The sequence below is a fragment of the Eucyclogobius newberryi genome, unplaced genomic scaffold (genome assembly GCF_026437365.1).
Source record: "Eucyclogobius newberryi isolate DKJ021-1_F unplaced genomic scaffold, fEucNew1.0.hap1 SCAF_4, whole genome shotgun sequence".
Lineage (NCBI taxonomy): Eukaryota > Metazoa > Chordata > Actinopteri > Gobiiformes > Gobiidae > Eucyclogobius > Eucyclogobius newberryi.
The window spans coordinates 17615609-17639058 of NW_027316056.1; the positions used below are offsets into that span (position 1 = coordinate 17615609).

The 23450-nt window shown below is 41.6% G+C and overlaps 3 protein-coding genes across 5 annotated transcripts; 2 read left to right on the forward strand and 1 right to left on the reverse strand.

Moving 5' to 3' along the window:
• Window positions 1-6139: 6139 nt before the first annotated feature.
• Window positions 6140-7663, forward strand: junba (JunB proto-oncogene, AP-1 transcription factor subunit a). Of its 2 annotated transcripts, XM_072462755.1 has the most exons (2): window positions 6140-6271; window positions 6518-7663. In XM_072462755.1, the coding sequence occupies exon 2, from the start codon at window positions 6556-6558 to the stop codon at window positions 7369-7371; it is 816 nt and encodes a 271-aa protein (XP_072318856.1). In that variant the 5' UTR covers window positions 6140-6271; window positions 6518-6555; the 3' UTR covers window positions 7372-7663. The 2 variants fall into 2 exon arrangements, with proteins under 2 accessions (XP_072318856.1, XP_072318855.1); XM_072462754.1 differs by having other exon boundaries at window positions 6160-7663.
• A 717-nt stretch (window positions 7664-8380) lies between these two features.
• Window positions 8381-10735, reverse strand: prdx2 (peroxiredoxin 2). The gene is made up of 6 exons (XM_072462826.1): window positions 10716-10735; window positions 9895-10014; window positions 9672-9825; window positions 9258-9380; window positions 9026-9156; window positions 8381-8697 (listed from the first exon to the last, which is right to left on the reverse strand). The coding sequence occupies exons 2-6, from the start codon at window positions 9998-10000 to the stop codon at window positions 8615-8617; spliced, it is 597 nt and encodes a 198-aa protein (XP_072318927.1). The 5' UTR covers window positions 10001-10014; window positions 10716-10735; the 3' UTR covers window positions 8381-8614.
• Window positions 10736-11245: 510 nt separating this feature from the next.
• Window positions 11246-16324, forward strand: wiza (WIZ zinc finger a). Of its 2 annotated transcripts, XM_072462524.1 has the most exons (8): window positions 11246-11610; window positions 11845-12279; window positions 12887-13564; window positions 13654-13998; window positions 14121-14332; window positions 14547-14673; window positions 14745-14907; window positions 15729-16324. In XM_072462524.1, exons 1-8 carry the CDS (start codon window positions 11598-11600, stop codon window positions 15883-15885), a joined length of 2130 nt encoding a protein of 709 aa, XP_072318625.1. In that variant the 5' UTR covers window positions 11246-11597; the 3' UTR covers window positions 15886-16324. The 2 variants fall into 2 exon arrangements, with proteins under 2 accessions (XP_072318625.1, XP_072318624.1); XM_072462523.1 differs by lacking the exon at window positions 11246-11610 and having other exon boundaries at window positions 11648-12279.
• The last annotated feature ends 7126 nt before the right edge of the window (window positions 16325-23450 follow it).

The following is a 23450-nucleotide window of genomic DNA, read 5'->3' on the forward strand; positions in this document are numbered from 1 at the left end:
ACTTCCACAATTTTCACTCAAAGGAGGAACCGTGTCCACTTTAACTCTCTGCTCTCCAGCTTGAACTAAATAACTAATGATAAGTGAATAAACTGTAACGGATTAATTGTAACACTTGTATTTGTGCAGATTATTAAATTATATTGTCGTAATGAATATGAAGCAGTGGGCTTTAAACCAACAACTGGGGGTTAGTTTGAATCTTGGCTGTGGGCAGAATGGATAATGGACTCAGCTGAAAAATATACATAACAGCAATTGCATTATTCAGCACATATACTTCATTTGTATTTATTAACTTACGCTTGATATTTCACAGAGCGGACAAACTTGGAGGTAAATCGTCTGAAGATGGTCAGCGTGGAAAACACAGACATTTCTTTTGAAGGAGCGACTCAATACTGCAAACATCCATATTAAAAGTGGCAGGAAAAGACAGAAAATCAATGCATGTTGGTAAACTCCCTTCAACTATGTTGAGTAATATGTTTTCTGATTCAAAGACAATATCAAATCTAGTGTGTGATCCTTAAAAACAGTTGTATTGAAGTTTGAATACATGGCTGCGTCATTGGCGAGTTAACATTATGTGTTGGTTTAGCAGTAGTTAACAAGTACCCCTTTAAATCTGTCTCATTATTGTCGTTATTGTCAATTATTTCTGTTATATTTTCCTGTTTTAATGACAGTGACGTCCACAATCTCCCCATTAACTTTATATTCAAATAGTCACTAAATCACCCATTTTTAGGAGAGTACACTGGCACCTCTTAATTATTTTAATTTTCCTCTTTTTGAATCAAATTAGGAACACAGCCCTTCTCCAAAACACGTCTCACTCATTTGTATCCAGTGCAAACAAAACGCGTGCCAATGCGCCAGTTCAATTAATAAACCAAATGTCCATGCAAAATCAGATTAGACCTAATTAAATGCTGCACTTAAACACCGCTGCTGTTCCCTCTGCATCAACAACAGACTGGCGCGATGACAGGCAGCTTAAGCGTGCATTTTGATGGAGCTCAAGTGGGAAGAACATCTCCATATGAGTTACGTCAGCCCCAGGCGACTGCCGCGTCTGACCGCCTTTTCCTGCCACACTCATTTGGCCCCAGCAATCATCCGCGTCTTGTGCTAAAGGTCCCTTGTCGCTACGAGGCTCTTTGGCACTATCTGCGAGCTACAGATGAAGCCGATTAAACATGCCTTCATTAAAGTGATTATTTAACACGCAAAAGACCGTTCAATTTCCCACGGGCGGCCAAATAACGATGGGGGGGAGACGAAGGCGGCGCGTGAGGGGGGAATTTGGGTTGGAGCAAAAGGGGGTGAAATTATAAAAAGGTTGCTTGTTAGTGTTCATTTGAGAGGTCTGCGCACACTTAAGGAGGAGGAGGGCGTGTGAGTCGTCGCCTGCTTAAGGGGACAGCCCAGACCAAACTACCTGACTCACTACACCTACAGGCCGCTTCCAGGTCAGCGAGCTTCCCAGCGCCGAGACCTTGCCAAAGACGGAGGGGGAAAGTTACTTCTGGTTCATCTAGTTAAGGCCGACCAGTGTTTAGTGGCCACATGAGCAGCAGAGGTCACACTGGGGTCAAACAGCAGGGTATGAACTCACGCTTGAAGCCTTTGAGGTGGTCACTCGGGTTGTCCTCATCTGTCAAAAAAGTTTGGTTTCAAAGTCGTAACCTTAAACTGCATATGACATTTGGCTAAAACTTAGAGGACATTAGTATATTATTGAGGTTTTACAAACATTTTCACCTATTTTCCCACACATTTTGACACTTTTGGTTACGTCCAGGTTCAACATGAGCAGCAGATGTGACATAGCAACTGTTACCTAGCAACCATACAGTAAACAACGGTCCAATCCATATAAATCACATTATAACACAATAGTAATGATTTGACAAATAATAACATCTTTATGAGTGTCTGCTTATGATGTCATAAAGCAGACACTATATGTTTGTGTATTTTAGGATTGTAGGATTTTTTACGCGTTCAAATTCCTTGACACTTTCACCGATTTCAACAAGTTATATCTCTGCTGCTGTTGCTTTTGACATTTGTACATCTTGTACTTTTTTCAGTATTTGCTTATATTTTTTCAACTCCTTAACACTTTCACCGATTTCAACAAGTTATACCTCTTTACGATCGCTTTCACCGTCTTAGGGGGGCTATTGCTTTTGACATTTTTACATACCATACTTTTTTTAAGTATTTGCAAAAGTAAATTGCTAACGCTAATGCTAACGCTAGCATTAGTGTCTCTACAGGGAGAAGGGGGTGCAGCCGGGTCACCGAGGCTCTCTCGCTTTCTCCCTGCTCAGGTCTGCGTTCAGCACGATCTTGCAATTTGTCAGGACAAACAACTATTTGAGTCGCAAACTACACAATCATCAACTGTGAATTACTGAGCTTCATTGGTATGCCGCAAAACGCAGCAGAAAACATTGACGGGCGGGAAGGTGGCCGCACGGGAAGGCTGAATATTTTTCAACAACTATTGAACATTTTCAATAACACATGTAGTACTCTGACACACATGTGTTACACATGTGTTACACATGCAGTACTTTAACACAAATGCAGTACCTTTTCCACAAATTTTGCACATTACACTTCTTTACACAACTAAACTACATGTTGTTGTTGTTGTTGTTGTTTTATGGCGGCTGGTATCCAAGTGTTACTTCAGCCATTGCACATTATCTAGTTGTTGTTTGAATTGTCAAAAAATCTTGTTTTGCCAGATTTTCTTCCAAACTGCCTCTTGACTGATGTAAAACTATGATATACATATTTACCATAAGGCCTATCCCGTCAACAAAGTAATAATTAGAAAAAAGTGAGAACCTGTGACATGCACTTAAAGCGTGTTTTATTTTCTTTTGGCTGCAACAACATTCAAACGCTCTTACATCCAGGCTTGGGACAGTTACAGTAGGACTAATGTTGCTGCTTTATTATATTCTATAATAATATCTAGTAAAATATTCTTTTAGTGTTTGAGTGCTTTGAACCATTGACACAGGGCAGTTATGGCCGTAAGTAGCTTTCCTCTAATTGAGATTGGAGGGAATTAATGGCCTTAATGTAAAGTCCTTTGAGAAGGTTGAAAAGGGCAATATAAACCTCAACAGTTGTTATGACGACTGCCGGCGAGTATATAGTAGTGGAGATGAAATTAGTGATAGTAACAGCTGTTGCAATAGCAGTAGAACGGGGTCGAATATTACTCAGTAGCATTATCTATGACTTATAATCTTTTAATATTATTATTATGAATAATATTTTTTTCTTTTTTTTAACTTATGAACAATACTTCCAAGTATAAATACATCATTCTTTTACGGTTTATCAGTCTAGCTGTCAAGTTCCTGGTACACGTTATTGCACAGCATTACTCATTTGTAAATACATTTGTACCGGTAATATTAATGCATTTCTTATAAATGACGTATGTGAAATGCAACTTGTGGATTTTACTGACGTCTTCAGTCTGAATCGATATAAACTCTTCTAAAGCTTTATTGTCTAATTTTACTCACTGCAAATAAAAACATTATAATTTTCCTCGATGAATTATGGCTGACAACAACATTTTACTTCTTTATGTATTTATATAACCAATTCTTATTTTTGTCATGCATTCAGTACAGTTCAGCGACTACATCTACTTGCACTGCACTACATTTGCCACTATAATAAAATACAATACTAGTTTACCTAAATGAGGACACTTTAATTAATCACTGTTTAGAAATTTCCTGTCAACTGTTTTGCACACAGCACTATTTGCCCTTTGTAACTTTTGTGCAGTTTCTTCACATGAGTAGCTTTTGTTTCTCAGCCTCCTCCGTGCAGCCTGTCACTCTGAATCACACCGAAGCTCAAACAAAGTGACACAATTGTATGTATGAGGTGCTGCTTTGGTAGATCTGTAGCCCCCCAAAAGTAAGTGAAAGTATACACAAGCATAACAAAGGCCACGAACCGAGACGAGTTCAATGAAAGATGGTAATACAAACTGGGGCTGTAACGAAATATTAGCGTATTCTTTCATAACACCATTCCACCATTAACACCATAAATATCATTTTTTTTTACTCAATTTAACCACAATGACAGCAACGTGATGCCACTTGAGGAAGTCTTGATGAGGTATATTTACAGACAAACTAGTTTTTTAATCAAAACCCAAAATGCGCATGTTTCTTCTCTCTTTTTTTGAATTATTTCCTGCTCTGTCTGAGTCATACAATGTATTTTCTCAGCCCATGGCCTGTTTTGGGGTCTGAGTACAGTCCATTATCTAATCGCAAAATTACGGCCATTTCGGTAATTGACTGGTGATTGATTGATAAACCAAATACATACAGTTGTTTATTTCACTGGCGATGGTGTGCAGTTGGTCAATATTTCAATTCTCTCTTCGCAGTACAGCTCTTCCCATTTGTCTTCCTCTGGTCCCAGGACTAACTTGATTTCATTTGTTCCTTGTCCGACGTGAGGCTGTATTTAGTCAGGTGAGCAGCATCTGATGATCCCATCTTCATCTTAATATGTAAATAGATGTTGTATACATTTTACAGTACTATATGATCCGTGAGGGAAACCACACAATCTGCATTATCAAAACCACAGCCACACTGACCTTTGCTGCCTGGATTCGGTCACGGTGAAACTGGAAGAGGCCAGTGATACTTCACCGCGTTTTCGGCTTCAGTTTCATTTCAACACTTGACCGGGATCGCGGTGAGGTGGACAAACACACGCCTACAAGAGACAAGAGACTACGCCGAGGCTGCGGCCCATGGATAATACAATAAATGAGATACAACGTGTACTAAGACATCGCTGGAGTCAGTCAGCACATCGAGAGTTTGATTTTCGGGCCCTGACAATTTGCTGAATGTCCGTCTCCTTCTCATTCCCATTTTACGCTACACTGTCCTGTCTGGAAGGGTAACCATTTCCCCCAGTACCTATGTTCCCCCTTTTTCATGAACGAGGGTACTACAATGGCTCATATTTAAAAGGTCCCGTATTCCCCGGTGCAGTATGTTGTTGAGTGTAGGTCTGTTGTCTTGAATCTCCTCAAATTATAGTTAATGTATTAATTTAAATGTTTAATGATTGAGGCACAATGACAAAGCCTACACATGTCTTAATGTCATCTTCTTCAATGACTGTAATTCAACACATTTAGCCTATTAAAGCTAGCTAGACAATAAACGGAGACAAATGCTGGTCTGAGTTTGAGTTTATATGAATTTATTTTGTTTTGTTTATAAGAGTTCTTCTATTAAGATTTTTAAACTTTCTATAAGTTATCTGTCCTTTTCCTCTGTATCTACCTGCGTTGCAACAATGAAATTTCCCCATGCGTGGACAATAATGGAATATCTTATTTGTAGTAATAAGTAATTATGGGATGGTAATTGCAAGTGCTGACTTTACACATAAACTGCCACTGAACAGAAATGTTTTTAACACCTCTCACAGAGAAATATAATTTTCCATCACTGATAATAGATCACACGTGTCGTATTAATAAGGATTTGTCAGCTTTACACCCCGGGGACACCAGACACTTCATGCTTTTTTTCAGGCCACACGCCCAGAAGTAAAGAGCCCACGGGGTGAAGGAGGATGAACCTGGCTCTGCCTCCCACGCCCGGTGGACTTGGACAGGGGCCACGGGAGGATTGGCTTCCCGCTCCTCTCTGGGAGGAACCGCTCCAGGATATACCCAAATAAGGACCGTCCGATATCAGTTTCAAACGCGTGACTCAGCGCCGCACACGACATCCTCACCCCTGGGAATTGTCAGGATAAAACTGGATAAGTTTAAGAACTCTCTGGTGTGACATGAATTAAGCAGTTTGCGGTGAGAGGAAGAAGGTTTCGTCTCCGGTGACATTTCTGCTGACTCTGTTGGAGCGACTGCTCTGATGAAACAGTTTACCTGAGCAAGTTTCTTCCACAGCGAATGCGCCTCGTCTTGTTTTACGCGCATTGTTCCTGGCAACAACGTCATTCATTCTCGGGAGGCGGGGACAGTGGAGTCAAACTAGCCAATCGCAGCGCTGTAGCCCAGGGCTCGTGCGCTCGAGGAGCGTCACTGGGTAAATACGAGGAGAAGCGCACAAGCTGTTCATTACCAAGCAGGAACTAAAGGGAGAAGTGTCAGCTTCACGAGTGGAATGAAAACAGCTGAATTAATCATTGGACTCCGCTGTACCTCGGTCTAAAGGTATATATCGACGCTTGGTACATTACTGTTCCACTATTTGGAAGTTTTTCTCTGTTTTTGGTAGTTTTCTTCAGTGTGTTAATACGGCAAGACTTCGGAAATTGAATCATTTGGGACACTGAAGGCTCGGGTTCAGCCTCTTTGCAGCGCTCTCTTGTATTTGACTGTCTGATTTTGAAATAATGTCCACAATAATGGAACAACCATTTTATGACGACTCGTTTCTTTCTGCTTATGGCCATCCAGGCGCAGCACTGCCCGACTACAAGCTGCTAAAGCAGAATATGAACTTGAACTTCTCCGAGTCATACCGGAGCGCAAACTTCAAGACACCACACGGAGATTTCTATTCGGCGGGGGACGCGGGCTCTCTCAAACTAGCGTCTCCTGAACTCGAGCGACTCATCATCCAGAACAGCAACGGGGTCATCACTACAACTCCCACGCCCGCGCCGTTCCTCTTCAACCGCGGCATCACCGAGGAGCAGGAGGGCTTCGCCGACGGCTTCGTGAAGGCACTGGACGACCTGCACAAGATGAACCAGATGGCGCCCCCGAACGTGTCGCTGGGCTCCTGTCCGTCGATGCAGCCCGAGCCCCTGGAGTACACCACTCTGAACAGCTGCACGAACCTGACCTCGGCGCCCAGTTACCCGTCCACGACCATCAGCTATCTGCCGCACCACCCGTACCACCAGCAGCAGCACCCGCAGGCGGCGCACGGCTCGCACCACTTCCAGCAGCCCCTGCACATGCCGCGCTTCTGCGGGCTGAAAGAGGAGCCCCAGACTGTCCCGGACATGCACAGCAGCGACAGCTCCCCGCCCATGTCTCCCATTGACATGGAGAACCAGGAGCGCATCAAAGCCGAGCGCAAGCGTCTGCGGAACCGACTGGCCGCCTCCAAGTGCCGGAGACGGAAACTGGAGCGGATTTCGCGTCTGGAGGAGAAAGTGAAGGGCCTGAAAACGGACAACGCCGGACTGTCGAACACCGCGTCTATTCTGCGCGAGCAGGTGGCCCAGCTCAAGCAGAAAGTCATGACACACGTGAGCAGCGGCTGTCAACTCATGCTGGCGCCCAAAGTCAAGTCCTATTAAGAAACTGAAATGCACTTTTAAAAACAAACACTGGACAATACTTGCACTGCCGGCACACAGCGGGCACTTTGCTGCCTGGACTATGCGGATCTTGGGCCCTACCTAAAATTCAAGACTAAAACACTTTGGGGCATTTTTGAAAGTGTCGTGTCTTTGCCTGTTTACATTTTTACTTTACTTGTGATGACCTTTCAATGTAACTTATTTGTGTTTATGAGGTTGACCCTGATAAACCTGTAAATTTTTACCTGTACAGTATAAATATTTAAGTAAATTAAACTATGAAACCCCATTTCGTATTGGTTCATTTGAATGCCTCTTTAATAGAACTCAAGCACTAGACATGGGCTTGTTATCTTTACCTTTCCTCACAGTTTACAGCAGGCGGTGGTTTGACGTCGGACAGTTTCCCATTGACGTACGTGCGTCACACCATATTTGGTCAACTTTACCGGTAAACGTCACTTTACAAAAATATTTCCGGGAACTCCCTCCTCCTACACTGCCAGTCAGAACAGCTTCGTTTCTCCCTTTTCTTATCAGCGCGTGCGAAGTGGACGTTTGTCAATGAGTCGAATGAAGGGACTTTCCCTTGTTGCCTCAATTTTCCCAAAACAAGTCAAGCGCGTTAAGTCAGAAACGGATTACAGAAAGTGCGTACAAAGTTGGCACAGCACGATCTGAAACAAAGTGACGAGCAACACATGTAATTAGGAGTCGTTATTTTAATTACCGGTGTGGACTCACACAATGTGCTGTCCCAAAGCTGTTATTGAGAGTCTGTTCCAGAGTAACGTCATATTCAGTAACTATCTTTCACAATAATCCCGGGCTTTTATTTAGTGAGGATGTTTTGCTGAGTAAAAAAGCCAGTCCAGCATTAGTCTTTACTAACTCAAGTTGAAGGCTGCTATAATTTAAGTAATGAAGCTGCTGCCAGCTAGAGGTCACAATGAGAATAGCTTTTTTTATTAAGATGGTAACACTCATCATAAAAGAACAAATATACTTGTTTTTTTATTAAGATGGTAACACCAGTCATCATAAAACAAATGAGACTTTTTTTTGGAAAAAGAACAACTAGCATTCAGTGCTTTAGACTATGAGGTCGCCCCACCAATCTTACATCAGACAAGAAAAAGCATGAATTAACCCCATATGCGAGAATATCAAATGGACGCAACTGCTAGGAATCATTAGTGGCAAGTGCTATGTTTGGAAGCCTTCAGTAAGTGTTTCGTTTCTACTGCTTGGAGAAGTAAGCTTGGCTCTTGCCGACTTCTGGGATGATCGTGTCACTGCCAGGTTTCCAGCCAGCAGGGCAGACTGTGGAGCACAACAACAAAGCTTCAGTGAGAGACCTAAAACATACACAAGTCTAAGGGGACAAAGTACACAGGGCAATAGCCAAGAGGGTACTAATGTTGCAAGGCTGTTCTCCGAGATAAAACATCGCCATAAAAAAGGCCAACGCAAGAATATAATATACAATATCCCCTAATTTACAATCTCATTGTTCATTCACATAACTCATGATCTTAATAATAATCTTAGACTTTGGATGAAACATTAATACAGACTACACACAATAGCATTTCAGAATATAATAATAATTTAACCTTTGACCTCTAAAGTTCATACAAGTTTGGCTCACCTTCTCCATGCTTGTCTGTGTGCTGGAAGGCCTGGACCAGACGCAGGGTCTCGTCCACGGAGCGACCCACGGGCAGGTCGTTAATGGTGATCTGTCTCAGGATGCCCTTATCGTCAATGATGAACAGCCCTCTGAAAGACGTTTTAAAAATGTATGCATAAGTCTTAACGTTTGTGTGTAGTTGGTCGTGGTTGTATTCACATAAACCAGCATTTAATTTTAGTAGTCGCACCTGTATGAAATGCCGGCATCCTCCTTGAGCACGCCATAGTCTCTGGAGATGGATTTGGTGAGGTCTGCAAGAAGAGGGATTTTCATTTTACCCAGGCCTCCCTGTTTCCTTGGTGTGTTGGTCCTGTAACAAAGGACAGCATGTTTAGTTTAGTCACAGCGAATTATCAAAAAAAGAATGTGCATCAAGCACTTAATCCAGAGTCAAACGGTCCTTATCAAAAGGAGGCAGAAACACTGAGATACTGTGATAAAGCCAAAGGGGCGTGGACAATTATCTTTGCTTTAACCGTGCAGTGGTGAATATCAAAAACACAACCATAACATTTCCCTTATCGATCAATAATTCACATGTTTCTTCCCGATGGTGCAGTTGTTCAGTCTCCAAAGTAAAGAACCACAATGACAAACGTACCAGGCGAGGTGACTGAAGTGAGAGTCTACAGAGGCACCAATGACTTCACAGCCGATTTTACGGAAATCGTCCGATCGATCGCTGAAGGCCACAATCTCAGTGGGACAAACAAAGGTGAAGTCCAGAGGGTAGAAAAAGAGCACCACATACTTTCCTGCAGAGAAAAGGGGGTTTGTCAGAGTCGCATGAATTGAATTGATGAGAAAGGCACCATGCAGCATACCCTTGTAATTGGATAGCTTTATGTCTGAGAAGGAACCATCCACGAGCAGTGCTGTGGCCTCGAAGTTAGGTGCCGCCTGGCCGATCTTAGCGTTTCCAGAAGCCATGGTGGTGGAAATGCCTGGGAAAAGGCGGCACTTGTTATCCGACAGATCCTTATGGTGAAGACAAAGATAAGAGGGTGGACCTTGACTGGTGAAATCAGTGTCTGACAACGGCTAAGCTTGCCAGCAATTATTATTAGAGCAAATATTACATGGCTGTAATTGTCACGCGCCCAGCTTTTCAGGTTTAGTTCAACAATCCTCAAGTCACATGCAAGTCATGTTCACTCAGCAGGAAACAATGGCGTTTAAGAAGCTCATGCACGCACCATACAAAACATGCATATACACAATCAAACCTACAATTGTTTATAAGTACATTAATCATTTGGCGAGTTGTTTGCAGCTTACCCACTAAACTACACTTTTGTTCATTTTACCCCTCATTATGGTCAAAATTTGTCTTGGATAAGCCCATTTATCTGGCAAAATCTGAATGGTTGTCGTAAATATTAAGAGTAAAATGTCTCTAGGCGAGGCAAGGCCAAAGTAGTTTGATCAGGAGCGAAATAAAGCTTTTGGCTCGCTGACAAAACAGGCCCATTACTTAAGAAAGAACAAGTGTCCATACTGGCCAGCTAGCGTTACGTTAGCTTTGTGCAAACGCATGTGCTTTTCTTTTCCTCTCGCAATACTGCAAATTGCGAACATAAAGAGAGCCAATGTGTGAAGTTGCATTCGCTACACAAGCAATGTAAACGCAAAGATTTAAACTCACTTGTTTTAAGCAATCCCGTGGGAAAGAGGCGAACAGAGCAGAGTCTGGAGCAGAGAACAGAGAAGAGACGCAGCGACGTAACGGCCCGAGAAGTAGGCGTGGACTGTGGGCGCGGCCGGCATTTATAACCGGAAGTCAACCTTATTCTTTTCACAATAAAACGTCTCATTGTCTCATTACCTTGTGTTTCTTTATTGTTCAAATTCAAAATCACACCTGACTTGATGATATGCAACGCTACGAGACTAAATGTGATGGTCTCCGTATCATAGGTCATATAAGTTTAAGCTCCATATCTGTAGCTTTCATGCTTATATTCAGTGAAAGTCTAATTTTATTACATCTTATTTTATGCACGGCCATTATTTCGTCGTATGTTATATTCTTCTATCATTATTCATTCTTTTATGTTTTTAAGAGTGACATAAGTTCAATTCTATCCACTAAAACAGAAACCTGATTTGATAAAACTGAAATATTTCTCATAAACGCAGAAACATAGCCCATTTATTTTGAAAGGCACTCTTATCCACATATCCGCTGAAAAATATTCCCTCACCAGGCTACCTGATTCTTGGTAGAGCTTTGGAAATACAATGTCATCCTACGTTTACTAAATATAAAAAAGAACTATACTAGAACAAGAATTACGGTAGTATACTGAATCTATGAGTTGACTGCTGTTTTATGCCAAAACAGATCGTTATTCAGGGTAAAAAGCTGCTTGTCGAATAAGCTGCTGCTAATGCTAGCACGCAGAGCAAAACAAAGGCCGACAGAAAAACAGCCGTTTGTGGAAAGGCTTAGGATTTCGTAGTTTTTATGTGTTTTAGACAAATTAATAGAAGAAGCATATTTAATCACCCAGCATAAGTGCCAGCCATGGATCCACAAGGTAAGTTCACCTAAAGATCTCATTTGATTACCACCTTATTATCATTTATTTCAACTAAATGTAAGTTCATACCATTAATTTTAAATTCATCATATGCTCTGACCTCATGTAACTTGTTTGTGTCATAATGTGCCGTTGAGCCAGCTAAACAAGCTTGTGTTACTATCACTTTCTGTTGAGTTATTGTGTGAAGTCTTGTTATTACATTGATGTCTCATGTGAACTGGCCCACAGCACCTGCTCAGCCCATCGTGTGTGAAGTGTGTGGCTCATTCTTTGACTCACGACGGGGGCTCGCCAACCATGCCAGGGTGCACCTCCGCCAGCTCGGTGTTACTGAACCCGGTGCAGCTCCCATAGACCTTCTGTACCAGCTTATAGCAGAGAAAGATGGGGCATATCCGAGTTTCAAGGCACACTCAAGTCTTTCTGAGTTCAGCCCAAACCATCAAAGATCACACCCGAGGGACAGTCCAGTTTGTGCGGATGAGGGCACCATGTACAACGCAGGGCATAGAGTCTCCACAGCCACCAAAAGCACCGCTCTTCTGACATTAACATCATCTGCAATTAAAATGGTTGAGTCTAGATTAAGTGACTCTTCTGCCTTAGAAACCTTAACCAAGCCACTGTGGGCTCCACTGGCAACAGACGCACCCATCACTTTAGGTTAGTCTGAACACTGGGGAGCTGTGTTGAAGTCACATGACGTTTACATTACATTAAAACCGGCACAGTACTTCACATATATTAAGGTGTGCACATGTTATTAACACTTTACATTGTAGTCGTATTGTTGTTTAGTTGATTAATTGGTCAGTGGTCAACCAAAATTGCTATTGATCGACTATTATTTGGACCAGAGCAGAAATGAGAAGGCAGGGAGATAGTGGACAATTTAATTTGCCTTTTCATACGATTCTGTTTGCTAGTATTTCTTTGTACAAATCCTACAAATTTAGAGAGCTTTTTCCCCATTAGTCGATTAATCAATGCACAGAGTAGGTCTTTTGACAATTACAGTTCAGTTAAGTAATTGCATTTTTATGATATTACATGCACATTAAAACTGCTTGTTTAAGGTGTGAACATTTTATTTACACTTTGCAACGGCGTAGTCAGTCAGTGAGACAACAAATACAATAAATCATTGTTTGATTACGGTTTAGTTCCAGGGGTAGAGGTTTTCTAGTAGTTTTGCTCGTTTTGAGAGCAGATATTCTGTCGTTATCTTTACTAATTTGTCTTTTCTCTTTCATTCATCTTGCATCTTCAGACACAACCGATGAACTCCATGTGTGCCATCTTTGTGGATGCTGGTGTGAAACTCGCAAAGGTCTGTCGAGTCACGCCCGATCCCACCTTCGCCAGTTGGGGATCCCGGACGGAGAAGGCAACCCTATCGAGACCCTTTATCAGCTGATGGAGGAGGAAGATCTCAAACCGGTCAACTGTGAAACCAATCCGGCTCTCCAGTCCAGCCCTTTGGCCAAAGCCACCAAACGCCCGGCTAACGTCTCCTCACCAATGATGTCCACACCAAACAAGCAGCCAAAAAAAGGACATTTTTACTGCATTCTGTGTGGAGAGACCTTTGAAAACCACAAAGGCCTTGCCATTCACTCTCGCTATCATCTGCGACACTTTGGGGTGGACGACTTGCTTGGGAAGGAGTCCTCAATCGAAGCAATCCAGGAGTTGATCGAAAGTGGCGTGCTGAAACCGCTTCCTAAAAATAACTCCACAGCGCCTGCTTCTCCAGTCCAAGCTCCCTCCCCAATCCCAGCCAAGTCTCCCTCAACGCCAAACCGCGCTCCAAAGGCTAAAAAAGGCTTTCGTTTTGCTGTGGATCCAATTTTTAGAAAACCAAAGCCGGAATCGACAGAAAGCAGTATCTCAGACGCACAGATGGGTGCCAGCAACTCTCCTCTACCTGCAAAACTCTTTATTGACGGTAAATCTTACTTAAATTAATGTTGTAATTTAATGGGGTTTTTTCAACTTCACGCGTCACTGGTCATGTTTTCCTTAATTTTGCTACAGAAAAACCGCCAACAGTCCCCTGTGAGTACTGCGGCCAACTGTTTGACACTCGCAAAGCCCTGTCTTGTCACGTTCGTGTTCATTTGAGAGAGCTGGGTGTCGCGTTGCCGCTCAACACATCTCCAATTGAGCTCCTCAAAGAAATCATGATTCAGCAGAGTGGAGAGGGCAAAAGGACAGCCAGTGGTGCTTTGGGGTCCGCTAAAGCTCCAGGAAAGGCCCAGGTTCCTAAAAGGTCCCTGGATAGTGTTGTTTTGGGGGAACAGTCCTCTAAATCGAACTCTCCTCTTGACTTTTCTATGAAGGAGAAAGCGCCATCTGGCAAGGTGGCTGCAGCAAGGACCGGTAATTGATATTATTCACTAATGCATTTAAATTAATTATGAGATACTGCTCCACATCCAACTCATTTTGTGTCAACAAGCTGGAAAAATCCATTTGTTTATTTTTGTCTTTTTTCGTGTTAGCCCCTGCGTGTGAGCTTTGTGGCTTTGAGTTCGACAATCGCAAGGCTTTGGCGAGTCACGCCCGAGCGCACCTCCGGCAGCTGGGCATCGAGTGGAAGCCCGACGGGTCAAGCTCGCCCATCGAGCTCCTGAGTGACATCATCAGGAAGGATCCGGCCAAAGTAGCTGAAGTGACGCAGCGCTACAGAATGGGCGACCTGTACATCAGAAAGGTCCGTACTTTAGGCGATTAATTCAGACATTATACTGGAGGGCGAATTAAATCAAAATTCCATACATACTCCAATAAGGCTAACCACAACTTAGTACCAAGTATCTGGAATGAAATAATGATTGATGAGCAATAAAAAGTTGTTTCTATTTCTTAATGATTAAACTGCTGTATGTGTAACTCCTCAATTCAACCTTTGACAAATGTTATTTCAGACGCAGAGGCCAGCGTCTCCTTCTCTGCCGACAGACTTGGACTCTGTTCAAACCAGCGTGAAGAAAGTCACTGTGACCAACTTCTTCAGACAGGCACAGAACCAGGGACCATCTGCGCACACAAAAGGTGACTTATAAAATCACTTTTATATATTGTCAATCAAAATAACACAATCATTCACACTGTTTTCATTATAGCAATGGGCCACACTCCTAAACAACATCACTCTGTAGTGGGGGAGGTCCAGGACTCAAACTCTCAGCCTGCAGCTCGTCCTGGCAGCATCCCAGCAATGCTCCCCAAACCTCCACTCACCCCTCTGGTCAAAGTGGTGGGCAAAGTCTACTCCCTCAAGTGCAGGTGAGACTTTTTTTTATCAAGCGAGATAAAAAAAAAAAAAAAAACTCAGTTCACTGTAGATTGACTGTAGCCACTGGAGAAACCATATGTCCGTGTTTTTAGTGCAGCTTCATAGTGTCATGTGAGAAAACAACCTTATAAGCTTGTGATTTAGTGCCGGCGGTGGTTGATTGGTTGTTGCCGGGGTGGCAACAACCACTCAACCACCGCCGGCGTCATGGGTCTGATTCTCAGCCTTGAGCATTTGCTGAATGTCTCTACCTTCTCTTTAGCCATTTCACACTACAGCCTTCGGGACAGAATTGTGATTCCATGTGATGGCAGAATGTACTGTATGTCTGGCCACAGTGAAGCTGAGTAATTCACCGGCCGGAGGAGCTGTCGGCACCTAATTGGTGTAAATGGACCATTTTATTCCCCCACATATGTCCTGATCTTTGGGTCGAGGTTAATACAGTGCATCATGTTTGGTTACATCCCACTCTTAAGATGTGTTGCTACTGAATAGATAATATGTCCCCCTAGAAATATAGGTTTCCAATGTCTTTGTCAAAATTCATATCTTCTTGTTTGTTAACCATGAATATCTTCTGTACAGTACACTTTCAGCATGATTTTTTTTTTTAGGATTTCATGCTTTTATCAATTTCCATGTTCCTTTTTGCTGTACGAGTGGTCAGAACTTGAAACTTCAATGTCTCAGATCTACACAGAACTCGGATATAAATCCCTATAATTCTAGGGGAACAAAATAGTTTTGTGCATTCAGTGTCAGTGACGTTCTATCTATATTTCTAACCAGCTCCTCTTTTTGTCGGCAGGTTCTGTGATGAGGTGTTTCACGGCCCGGTCTCGGTCCAGGAGAAGTGGATCGAACATTTGCAGAAGCACATCCGGACCCTGGGATACAAAGGCAAAGCGTCTCCTCCCTCTGCGCCAGTGAAGGCCCCGGCTCTGGTCCGCGCAGTCGCCGTTTAACTAAAAAATACCTGCGTTCAAAAGAAAACAAAAAAAAAACGTCTATTCAAAGAAGATCCAGTTGTGTCCTCCAGAGGGCAGTTGTGAGCCACAAAAAGATTATGATCACTGTGGTATTTAGTGTGCCGTGTTAAATGTATCATGATATTTCTGAAAGAATGTTTGTGCTACTGAAGAGACCAGCCTGTGTTTATTTCTCATTTATTAGACATTTCTAAAGTAAAAATCTCCAGATGTTTTTATACTTACTTTTTAGCTACAATCTGATTCTGATTTCTAATGTCTTGTGTCAGTCAATGGCACTTCAACCAGCATCAATGTGTACCTTAAACTATATGAACTTCACTGTGTCACTGCATTTGCCTTTACGTGAGAAATTAGTACCTGTAATTGCTATTTTCTTGAGGCATAATAAAAAAAAAAAAAGTTTACAATGACATTTCTTTCAGAGTGGTGAGTTCATCCTACCCACATATACACATAAATGCTGTGGGAAACGGCCCATTTAATTAAATTTTCTCCTCCATATACCGCTAAAGTGGTCATTAACTTTAACACCTTTTGTGATTGAGCCGCACGTTAACCACGACCTGCTGCTGGATGAACTGATGAAAATGGGATGTGTTGGAACAAACTGACAATATTTGCAAATCAATGTCAACTAACTGACTCAATTGAATACAGATCAGGTAGATTATTATCTTTGTAGCATTAGTTGTGAGTTTGACGTTCTGCCCTTCATTTCATAACCAGTGTGTCATTGTAAGGGTGTTTTCTGTGTATAAAATGACTTCATATGTGTCAAACTATAACCAATACATTCAGTTTTATGCTCTGTTTTAAACATAACCTTTCTGGTGGAGGGAACAACACCAGCTGGTCTCCATGGAGATGTTACTGCTTTGCATGGAACGTTCCACAATTACAAATATACAGCATTAATTCAATAATGATGGTGATTTTATTGCTCAAAATGACCTTGCAATGCACGTTTTCTCTGCACCACGCGACGGTCTCCACGGATATAAAAGCTTCATGCCATAATGTGGCACATTCTAGGCAAAGCAGTAACATGGCCGTGCAGACGAGCAGGATGCGCCCCCTTCAGCCATCAGAAAAGTTACATTGTGCACCTTTAACTTAAAGAGGATTTGATTTTTCATGACCCAATTTCATCATCACATATTCATTATTAATTGACTGTTTATTAATCTTAGCGTTTATATTATTACCAAAGTCTGGAGCAGAGTTAATGTTCTGAAATGGGGAAACTTGACAGTGGAAGAAGTGCAGATCCCAGGAATATGATTCATAATGCAGTTCACATTTACTCCATAGATGGTCCGAGCGTCTCTGCTCTAAGTCACTGTCTGTGGATGATATTACCTCCAATGGCCTCGGAAGACTCATTACAGCAACAAACGACTATTGGTCACGGCTAAGCTCCGAGCCAACCTTCAGAGTGACGGATAAACGTGGCACTAGACCCGTTTGTTTAGAGAGGGTTACCTGGCCCGACTGTTTGTCAAAGCAACACTCAACACTGGATAAAGGTGTGAGGAGAAAACACATTTAAAACATCTGTCTTCATGAGTTGGGGAATTGAAATTTAATAATAGTTGAAAGAACAGGGCAGTGGGTTGAGGTCCTGAAATTGAAATGTAATCAAATTAGGGTGCAATGACCAGGCGCAGACAAGAAATTCACAAAAGTGTCAGTTTTTAGAGATGCTCTGTCCAACTTTCTTTCCCTGCTCAAACTCAAATGTCTCTTTTTAAACATTTCAAGTATAGCACCCAAAAATAGGAGCAAAACTGTCATTGCACACTTCACACATCAATTATCGTCATATTATTCTGGCTGTTCTGTGAGTGAACGAAATGGTTGCCTTCACATTTACATGAATTGAAAGCAGACATGTAACAAAAGCGCGTCATGTAATCTCCACTGTGGTGTCTGTCTGCTGCAATACAACCTCCTCTGGATGATAATGTCTCTTCAAAGACTTAATATCTGAAAAGTCCCAGCTACTTTAGGAGGTCACATTACATCTGACTGTAAGAAACAGGGGAATAGAATACAGTTTTGAATGTGTTTTCTTTGTTTTGATTTCACTTTTACGTCTGTTAGACTCGTGGGTGTTTGACATGTCCCAATATTCTGAGCACAAAATGATCAGATTACACTTGTTTTTGTCTTTTTTTTTGTCATTTTATTTTTTGTTAAAGTGACACCATGTGACGTTCTGGAGGTGTGTGATTCCATGGAAATTGAAAACCATACTTTGGAACTTCGAATAATCAATTTGTCTTTGTTTAGAGAGAGCTCAAGGTGACCAGAGTGCTTCACAATAAAAAACTAGGGAGTGTCTGCAGTGCCGCGGCGCGCAGCCGAAACTGCCATGTTATTTTTGTGCCGGCCGCGCGCCGCGGCTCCTGAAACTGCGCCGCTATTTGACCGCGTTTTAGCGCCGTTTTAGACCTCGCCGGGTTAGGGTTAAGGTTAATGTTAAGGTTAAGGTTAAGGTTAGGGTTAAGGTTAAGGTTAGGGTTAGGGTTAGGGTTAGGGTTAAGGTTAAGGTTAAGGTTAAGGTTAAGGTTAAGGTTAAGGTTAAGGTTAGGGTTAAGGTTAAGGTTAAGGTTAAGGTTAGGGTTAAGGTTAGGGTTAGGGTTAAGGTTAAGGTTAAGGTTAAGGTTAAGGTTAGGGTTAGGGTTAGGGTTAAGGTTAAGGTTAAGGTTAAGGTTAGGGTTAAGGTTAGGGTTAGGGTTAGGGTTATGGTTAGGGTTAAGGTTAAGGTTAGGGTTAAGGTTAGGGTTAGGGTTAGGGTTAAGGTTATGGTTAAGGTTAGGGTTAAGGTTAAGGTTAAGGTTAGGGTTAAGGTTAGGGTTAGGGTTAGGGTTATGGTTAGGGTTAAGGTTAAGGTTAAGGTTAGGGTTAGGGTTAAGGTTAAGGTTAAGGTTAAGGTTAGGGTTAGGGTTAAGGTTAAGGTTAAAGTTAGGGTTAGGGTTAGGGTTAGGGTTAGGGTTAAGGTTAGGGTTAAGGTTAGGGTTAGGGTTAAGGTTAAGGTTAGGGTTAAGGTTAGGGTTAGGGTTAAGGTTAGGGTTAAGGTTAGGGTTAAGGTTAGGGTTAAGGTTAAGGTTAGGGTTAAGGTTAAGGTTAGGGTTAAGGTTAGGGTTAGGGTTAAGGTTAAGGTTAGGGTTAAGGTTAGGGTTAGGGTTAGGGTTAGGGTTAAGGTTAGGGTTAAGGTCAGGGTTAAGGTTAGGGTTAGGGTTAGGGTTAGGGTTAGGGTTAAGGTTAAGGTTAAGGTTAGGGTTAGGGTTAAGGTTAAGGTTAGGGTTAAGGTTAGGGTTAGGGTTAAGGTTAAGGTTAAGGTTAAGGTTAAGGTTAGGGTTAAGGTTAAGGTTATGGTTAGGGTTAGGGTTAGGGTTAAGGTTAGGGTTAAGGTTAAGGTTAAGGTTAAGGTTAGGGTTAAGGTTAAGGTTAGGGTTAGGGTTAGGGTTAGGGTTAGGGTTAGGGTTAAGGTTAAGGTTAAGGTTAGGGTTAAGGTTAGGGTTAAGGTTAGGGTTAGGGTTAGGGTTAAGGTTAAGGTTAAGGTTAGGGTTAGGGTTAAGGTTAGGGTTAGGGTTAAGGTTAAGGTTAGGGTTAAGGTTAAGGTTAAGGTTAGGGTTAAGGTTAGGGTTAGGGTTAAGGTTAAGGTTAGGGTTAGGGTTAGGGTTAGGGTTAGGGTCAGCCATGACGCTATAAGAAAAGTCAGGGTTAGGGTTAGGGTTAGGGTTAAGGTTAGGGTTAGGGTTAGGGTTAGGGTTAGGGTTAGGGTCAGCCATGACGCTATAAGAGAAGTCAGGGTTAGGGTTAGGGTTAGGGTTAGGGTTAAGGTTAAGGTTAGGGTTAGGGTTAAGGTTAGGGTTAGGGTTAGGGTTAAGGTTAGGGTTAGGGTTAGGGTCAGCCATGACGCTATAAGAGAAGTCAGGGTTAGGGTTAGGGTTAGGGCCAGCCATGACGCTATAAGAAAAGTCAGGGTTAGGGTTAGGGTTAGGGTTAGGGTTAAGGTTAGGGTTAGGGTTAGGGTTAGGGTTAGGGTTAGGGTTAGGGTTAAGGTTAGGGTTAGGGTTAAGGTTAAGGTTAGGGTTAAGGGTTAGGGTTAGGGTTAGGGTTAGGGTTAGGGTTAGGGTTAGGGTTAGGGTTAGGGTCAGCCATGACGCTATAAGAGAAGTCAGGGTTAGGGTTAGGGTTAGGGCCAGCCATGACGCTATAAGAAAAGTCAGGGTTAGGGTTAGGGTTAGGGTTAGGGTTAGGGTTAAGGTTAGGGTTAGGGTTAGGGTTAGGGTTAGGGTTAGGGTTAGGGTTAGGGTTAGGGTTAGGGTTAAGGTTAGGGTTAGGGTTAAGGTTAAGGTTAGGGTTAAGGTTAGGGTTAGGGTCAGCTATGACGCTATAAGAGAAGTCCTGCGGTTCCCGTGCGGTTCTGCAGCCACGGCCTAAAAATTAAGGCAATACAAAAACTGTGTAAAAACTGAGTGACTGAGTGTTAAAAGCCAGTTTGAATAAACACATTTTGAGCCTAGATTTAAATTCAATTAGATGTAAGGACACAGGTTTTTATACATATTTAGTGCAATAAAAACCTGAAAAACAACAACAAAAACATACACCGGTATCACTTTATAATAATTACACCTTGATTTGCCTTAACAAAGCATGAGCAAATTGTTTTTCAAGCATGATTCGGATTCAGACTTAATAACTAATTAATAATGGTTAGGGTTAGATTCTTACTTAACTAGTTACTAAGCCTGACTCATTATTAATAAACTATTTGTTCACTAAGAATGAAGTCTTTGTTCATACTTTAATCGGGCAGGAATAAGTGTCTATTTCTGTGGGTCTTTTAAGTATTTTATTGATTTAACTGGTGTTAATTCACTGCTGGGCTACTCCTGCTGTTCAAATACACAGCAGATTTCATGTAAGTATCACTTTTCAGTTTTGGGGCAGACGTGACCTCACACAGCCCAGAGTCTAAACCAGGCCGAGGCTCTCACCTTAAAGTCTGCTGCTGCGAGCGGATATTTAGTGAGAAACAACACACAACAAGACTTGAACATTAGTGCAAGTGACAGAGATGTCCATTAAACACAAAGCAACTCTTAACATGTTGTCACATCTATAGACTATATTCTCATTTTCAGACATCTTATTTGAGTGAAGTCGCTATTGAAAGTTTAAGTCAAATTGTGAAATAGCAAATTGGAAATCAACAAAATACAAAATTTAATAATTTAAAACACAGGCCAATTTACTGCAATATGTCAAACCATGTGACATAAGGAGTGTGACTGAGCACCATATACTGTAAATGCCCATTAGGTTTTTTTACTTAGAAAAACTGACACATTTTGTGGTCAGATTTTGCTGATGTAGAACTTATGTCTCACTGGTTAACAAACAAGTTCTGGTTTAGTCCTGGTTTAGTCCTGGTTTAGTCCTAGTTTATTCCTGGTTTAGGGCAGTGGATACTCAATCAGAGCAGTCATAGTAAAGGAAATTTTAGTTTACAAAAGTTTACTGACTGGTAGTGAATACTATTAGGTTGGAAATTGCCCAAAGAAAAGAAAATACAAAATACAAAAATGTAATGTAAACATGAGTCAATTTACATATAAAAAACAAAAACAGCATTCAACACTTTAAAATGTTGAATGCTGATCTTCAAAAGTAAATTGGCTTTCATTATTGGAGCGATGACTTAAGCCGGAGCTCAGATGAGTCTGTGTCAATAATCCAAACAAACCGAGCGGGACTCAAGGTCAGTGGAGCAGAGTGGACTCATAAATCATGATACGGCAGTGAAAAGTGATCCTCCACCTGCGAGTTACACCACCAACTCTCAAACGTCCTGTTTGTCATTTGTATCATTTATGTACAGTATTTCAAAAAGAGAACATGTTTTCATTCACAGTGAAGACTTGGTCCAGAAACAGAAGACTGAAGAATAGAGAAAGAAAGAATAAATACATGTGATACAAACAGAGCCTTTGTAGAGGTTTTAGAATGAAGGATGGTTAAAGTCAGGGATCATGGAGTGATGGACAGATTTCATTTTGGAAGGACAAAAGTGACACAAATGAGTCAAGAGATTATCCCTGTAAATGGCTTCAGGTGTTTTTGGAAATGTGTTGGATTATTCTGGAGTAGAATTGTAATGTTGAGTGACCAAAACAAACAATTTTCCTGTTTTTAGATCTGTGGAGAGGTGACACGTCTCAGTATAATCACATTAAAAACTCCACATAACTGACTGTAATGTCCTTATTATGCCCTTTATGCTGCTGCTCAGACCATACTGTCTATAACACGGCTTTACTGTGCTAATGTTTAGCATATTGCACCTTTGTAAGGCAGAAAAAAGTATGCACTGTTTGATGCTATAAACACAATGTCTTTGTTTTCTATGAAAATGAAAATAACATTTTGAATTTAATTGAGTAAGAATTTGTTTTTCTTCAAATGTATTTATTTATGGCATGGCATGTGCTCATATTTTTATTTATTAAAACCTAAAACCTAAAACATGAAATGCGACACAGAAACATCAAGACAGCAAATCGAATAAAATATGTCAAACTAAAATTACAGCTTCTTCCGTGTCCAGAGTCCTTCTGGTCCAAAGACTGTCAAAAGGTCCATTTTCAATTGAGTCTGAATGTAATTTTTTTCAATTTTTCAAACGTCAGCTATAAAATGGGTCCAGTTCTTGGTTGTTGGTGAAGTTTGCACAATCCATTTCTTTGGTAAGCCATTTTTCAAGGCAATTAAAAAGAGGTTTTCTCACAGGTTTTATTCAATGCTGTTCACTCAGTTCAAAAGAGTTCATTCATGACATCTGCGCTTCTTTCAAACACATGTGCACATTATTATGACTCTTTACCCTTTACTTCCCATTCTTGTAGTCTCTAATCTCCTTCCCAATTCAATCAATGGATATTATTTTCAGGACTTGGCTACACAGATGTACTGACTCGAAAGTGCAACTCAAGCTTGTTTCCCATCCGCAAAGACATTTCCACTGAGGTCCAATAACAATTAACAGATTCAGTTTCTGGTTCATTGAGAAGGAAGTCATTTCACTAATCCTCGTTGGACAAGCACTTAAACAGCTGCACAAAGCCAACACAGAATCTTAAATGAGCTGAAAGCGTCTGTAAACTTGGTGCAAAGGGCTTTTGCTTGACGCTGCCACATTTCACCGATCCATGACATGTGAGAGATATTTCAAAATGATTTAAATAACCGAAAACATGTTTCTGAGCAAACTGTTAAGCCACTTTGGTGTTAAATGTTAAATGCACCACATAAACATTCAAAAGCATTGTAATAAAACTGACAATTGCCATCTTCCACATTAACCATCAATGTATGTCTAAACTGGCGACATGTACAGAACTGAGAGAATCATCGGAGAGCTCTTTTTAACGTCTGTCTAACATCACGTGGACACAGAGAGACCACAGTTTGGCTCCTTTCGAGGGTTCTTAATGTGAGCGTGTCGGGTTTCGAGATGTCCACAA

Excerpts from the sequence above, each read along its gene's own strand:
- junba (XM_072462754.1), top strand. The coding sequence starts at position 6,454 with ATGTCCACAATAATGGAACAACCATTTTATGACGACTCGTTTCTTTCT.
- prdx2 (XM_072462826.1), bottom strand. The coding sequence starts at position 10,000 with ATGGCTTCTGGAAACGCTAAGATCGGCCAGGCGGCACCTAACTTCGAG. Across the intron at positions 9,381-9,671 it reads CACTTCAGTCACCTCGCCTG|GACCAACACACCAAGGAAAC; the intron begins GTACGTTTGTCA and ends CCTTTGTTACAG. Across the intron at positions 9,157-9,257 it reads GATGCCGGCATTTCATACAG|AGGGCTGTTCATCATTGACG; the intron begins GTGCGACTACTA and ends AACGTCTTTCAG.
- wiza (XM_072462523.1), top strand. The coding sequence starts at position 11,820 with ATGTCTCATGTGAACTGGCCCACAGCACCTGCTCAGCCCATCGTGTGT. Across the intron at positions 14,333-14,546 it reads GCGACCTGTACATCAGAAAG|ACGCAGAGGCCAGCGTCTCC; the intron begins GTCCGTACTTTA and ends ATGTTATTTCAG. Across the intron at positions 14,908-15,728 it reads GTCTACTCCCTCAAGTGCAG|GTTCTGTGATGAGGTGTTTC; the intron begins GTGAGACTTTTT and ends TTTTGTCGGCAG.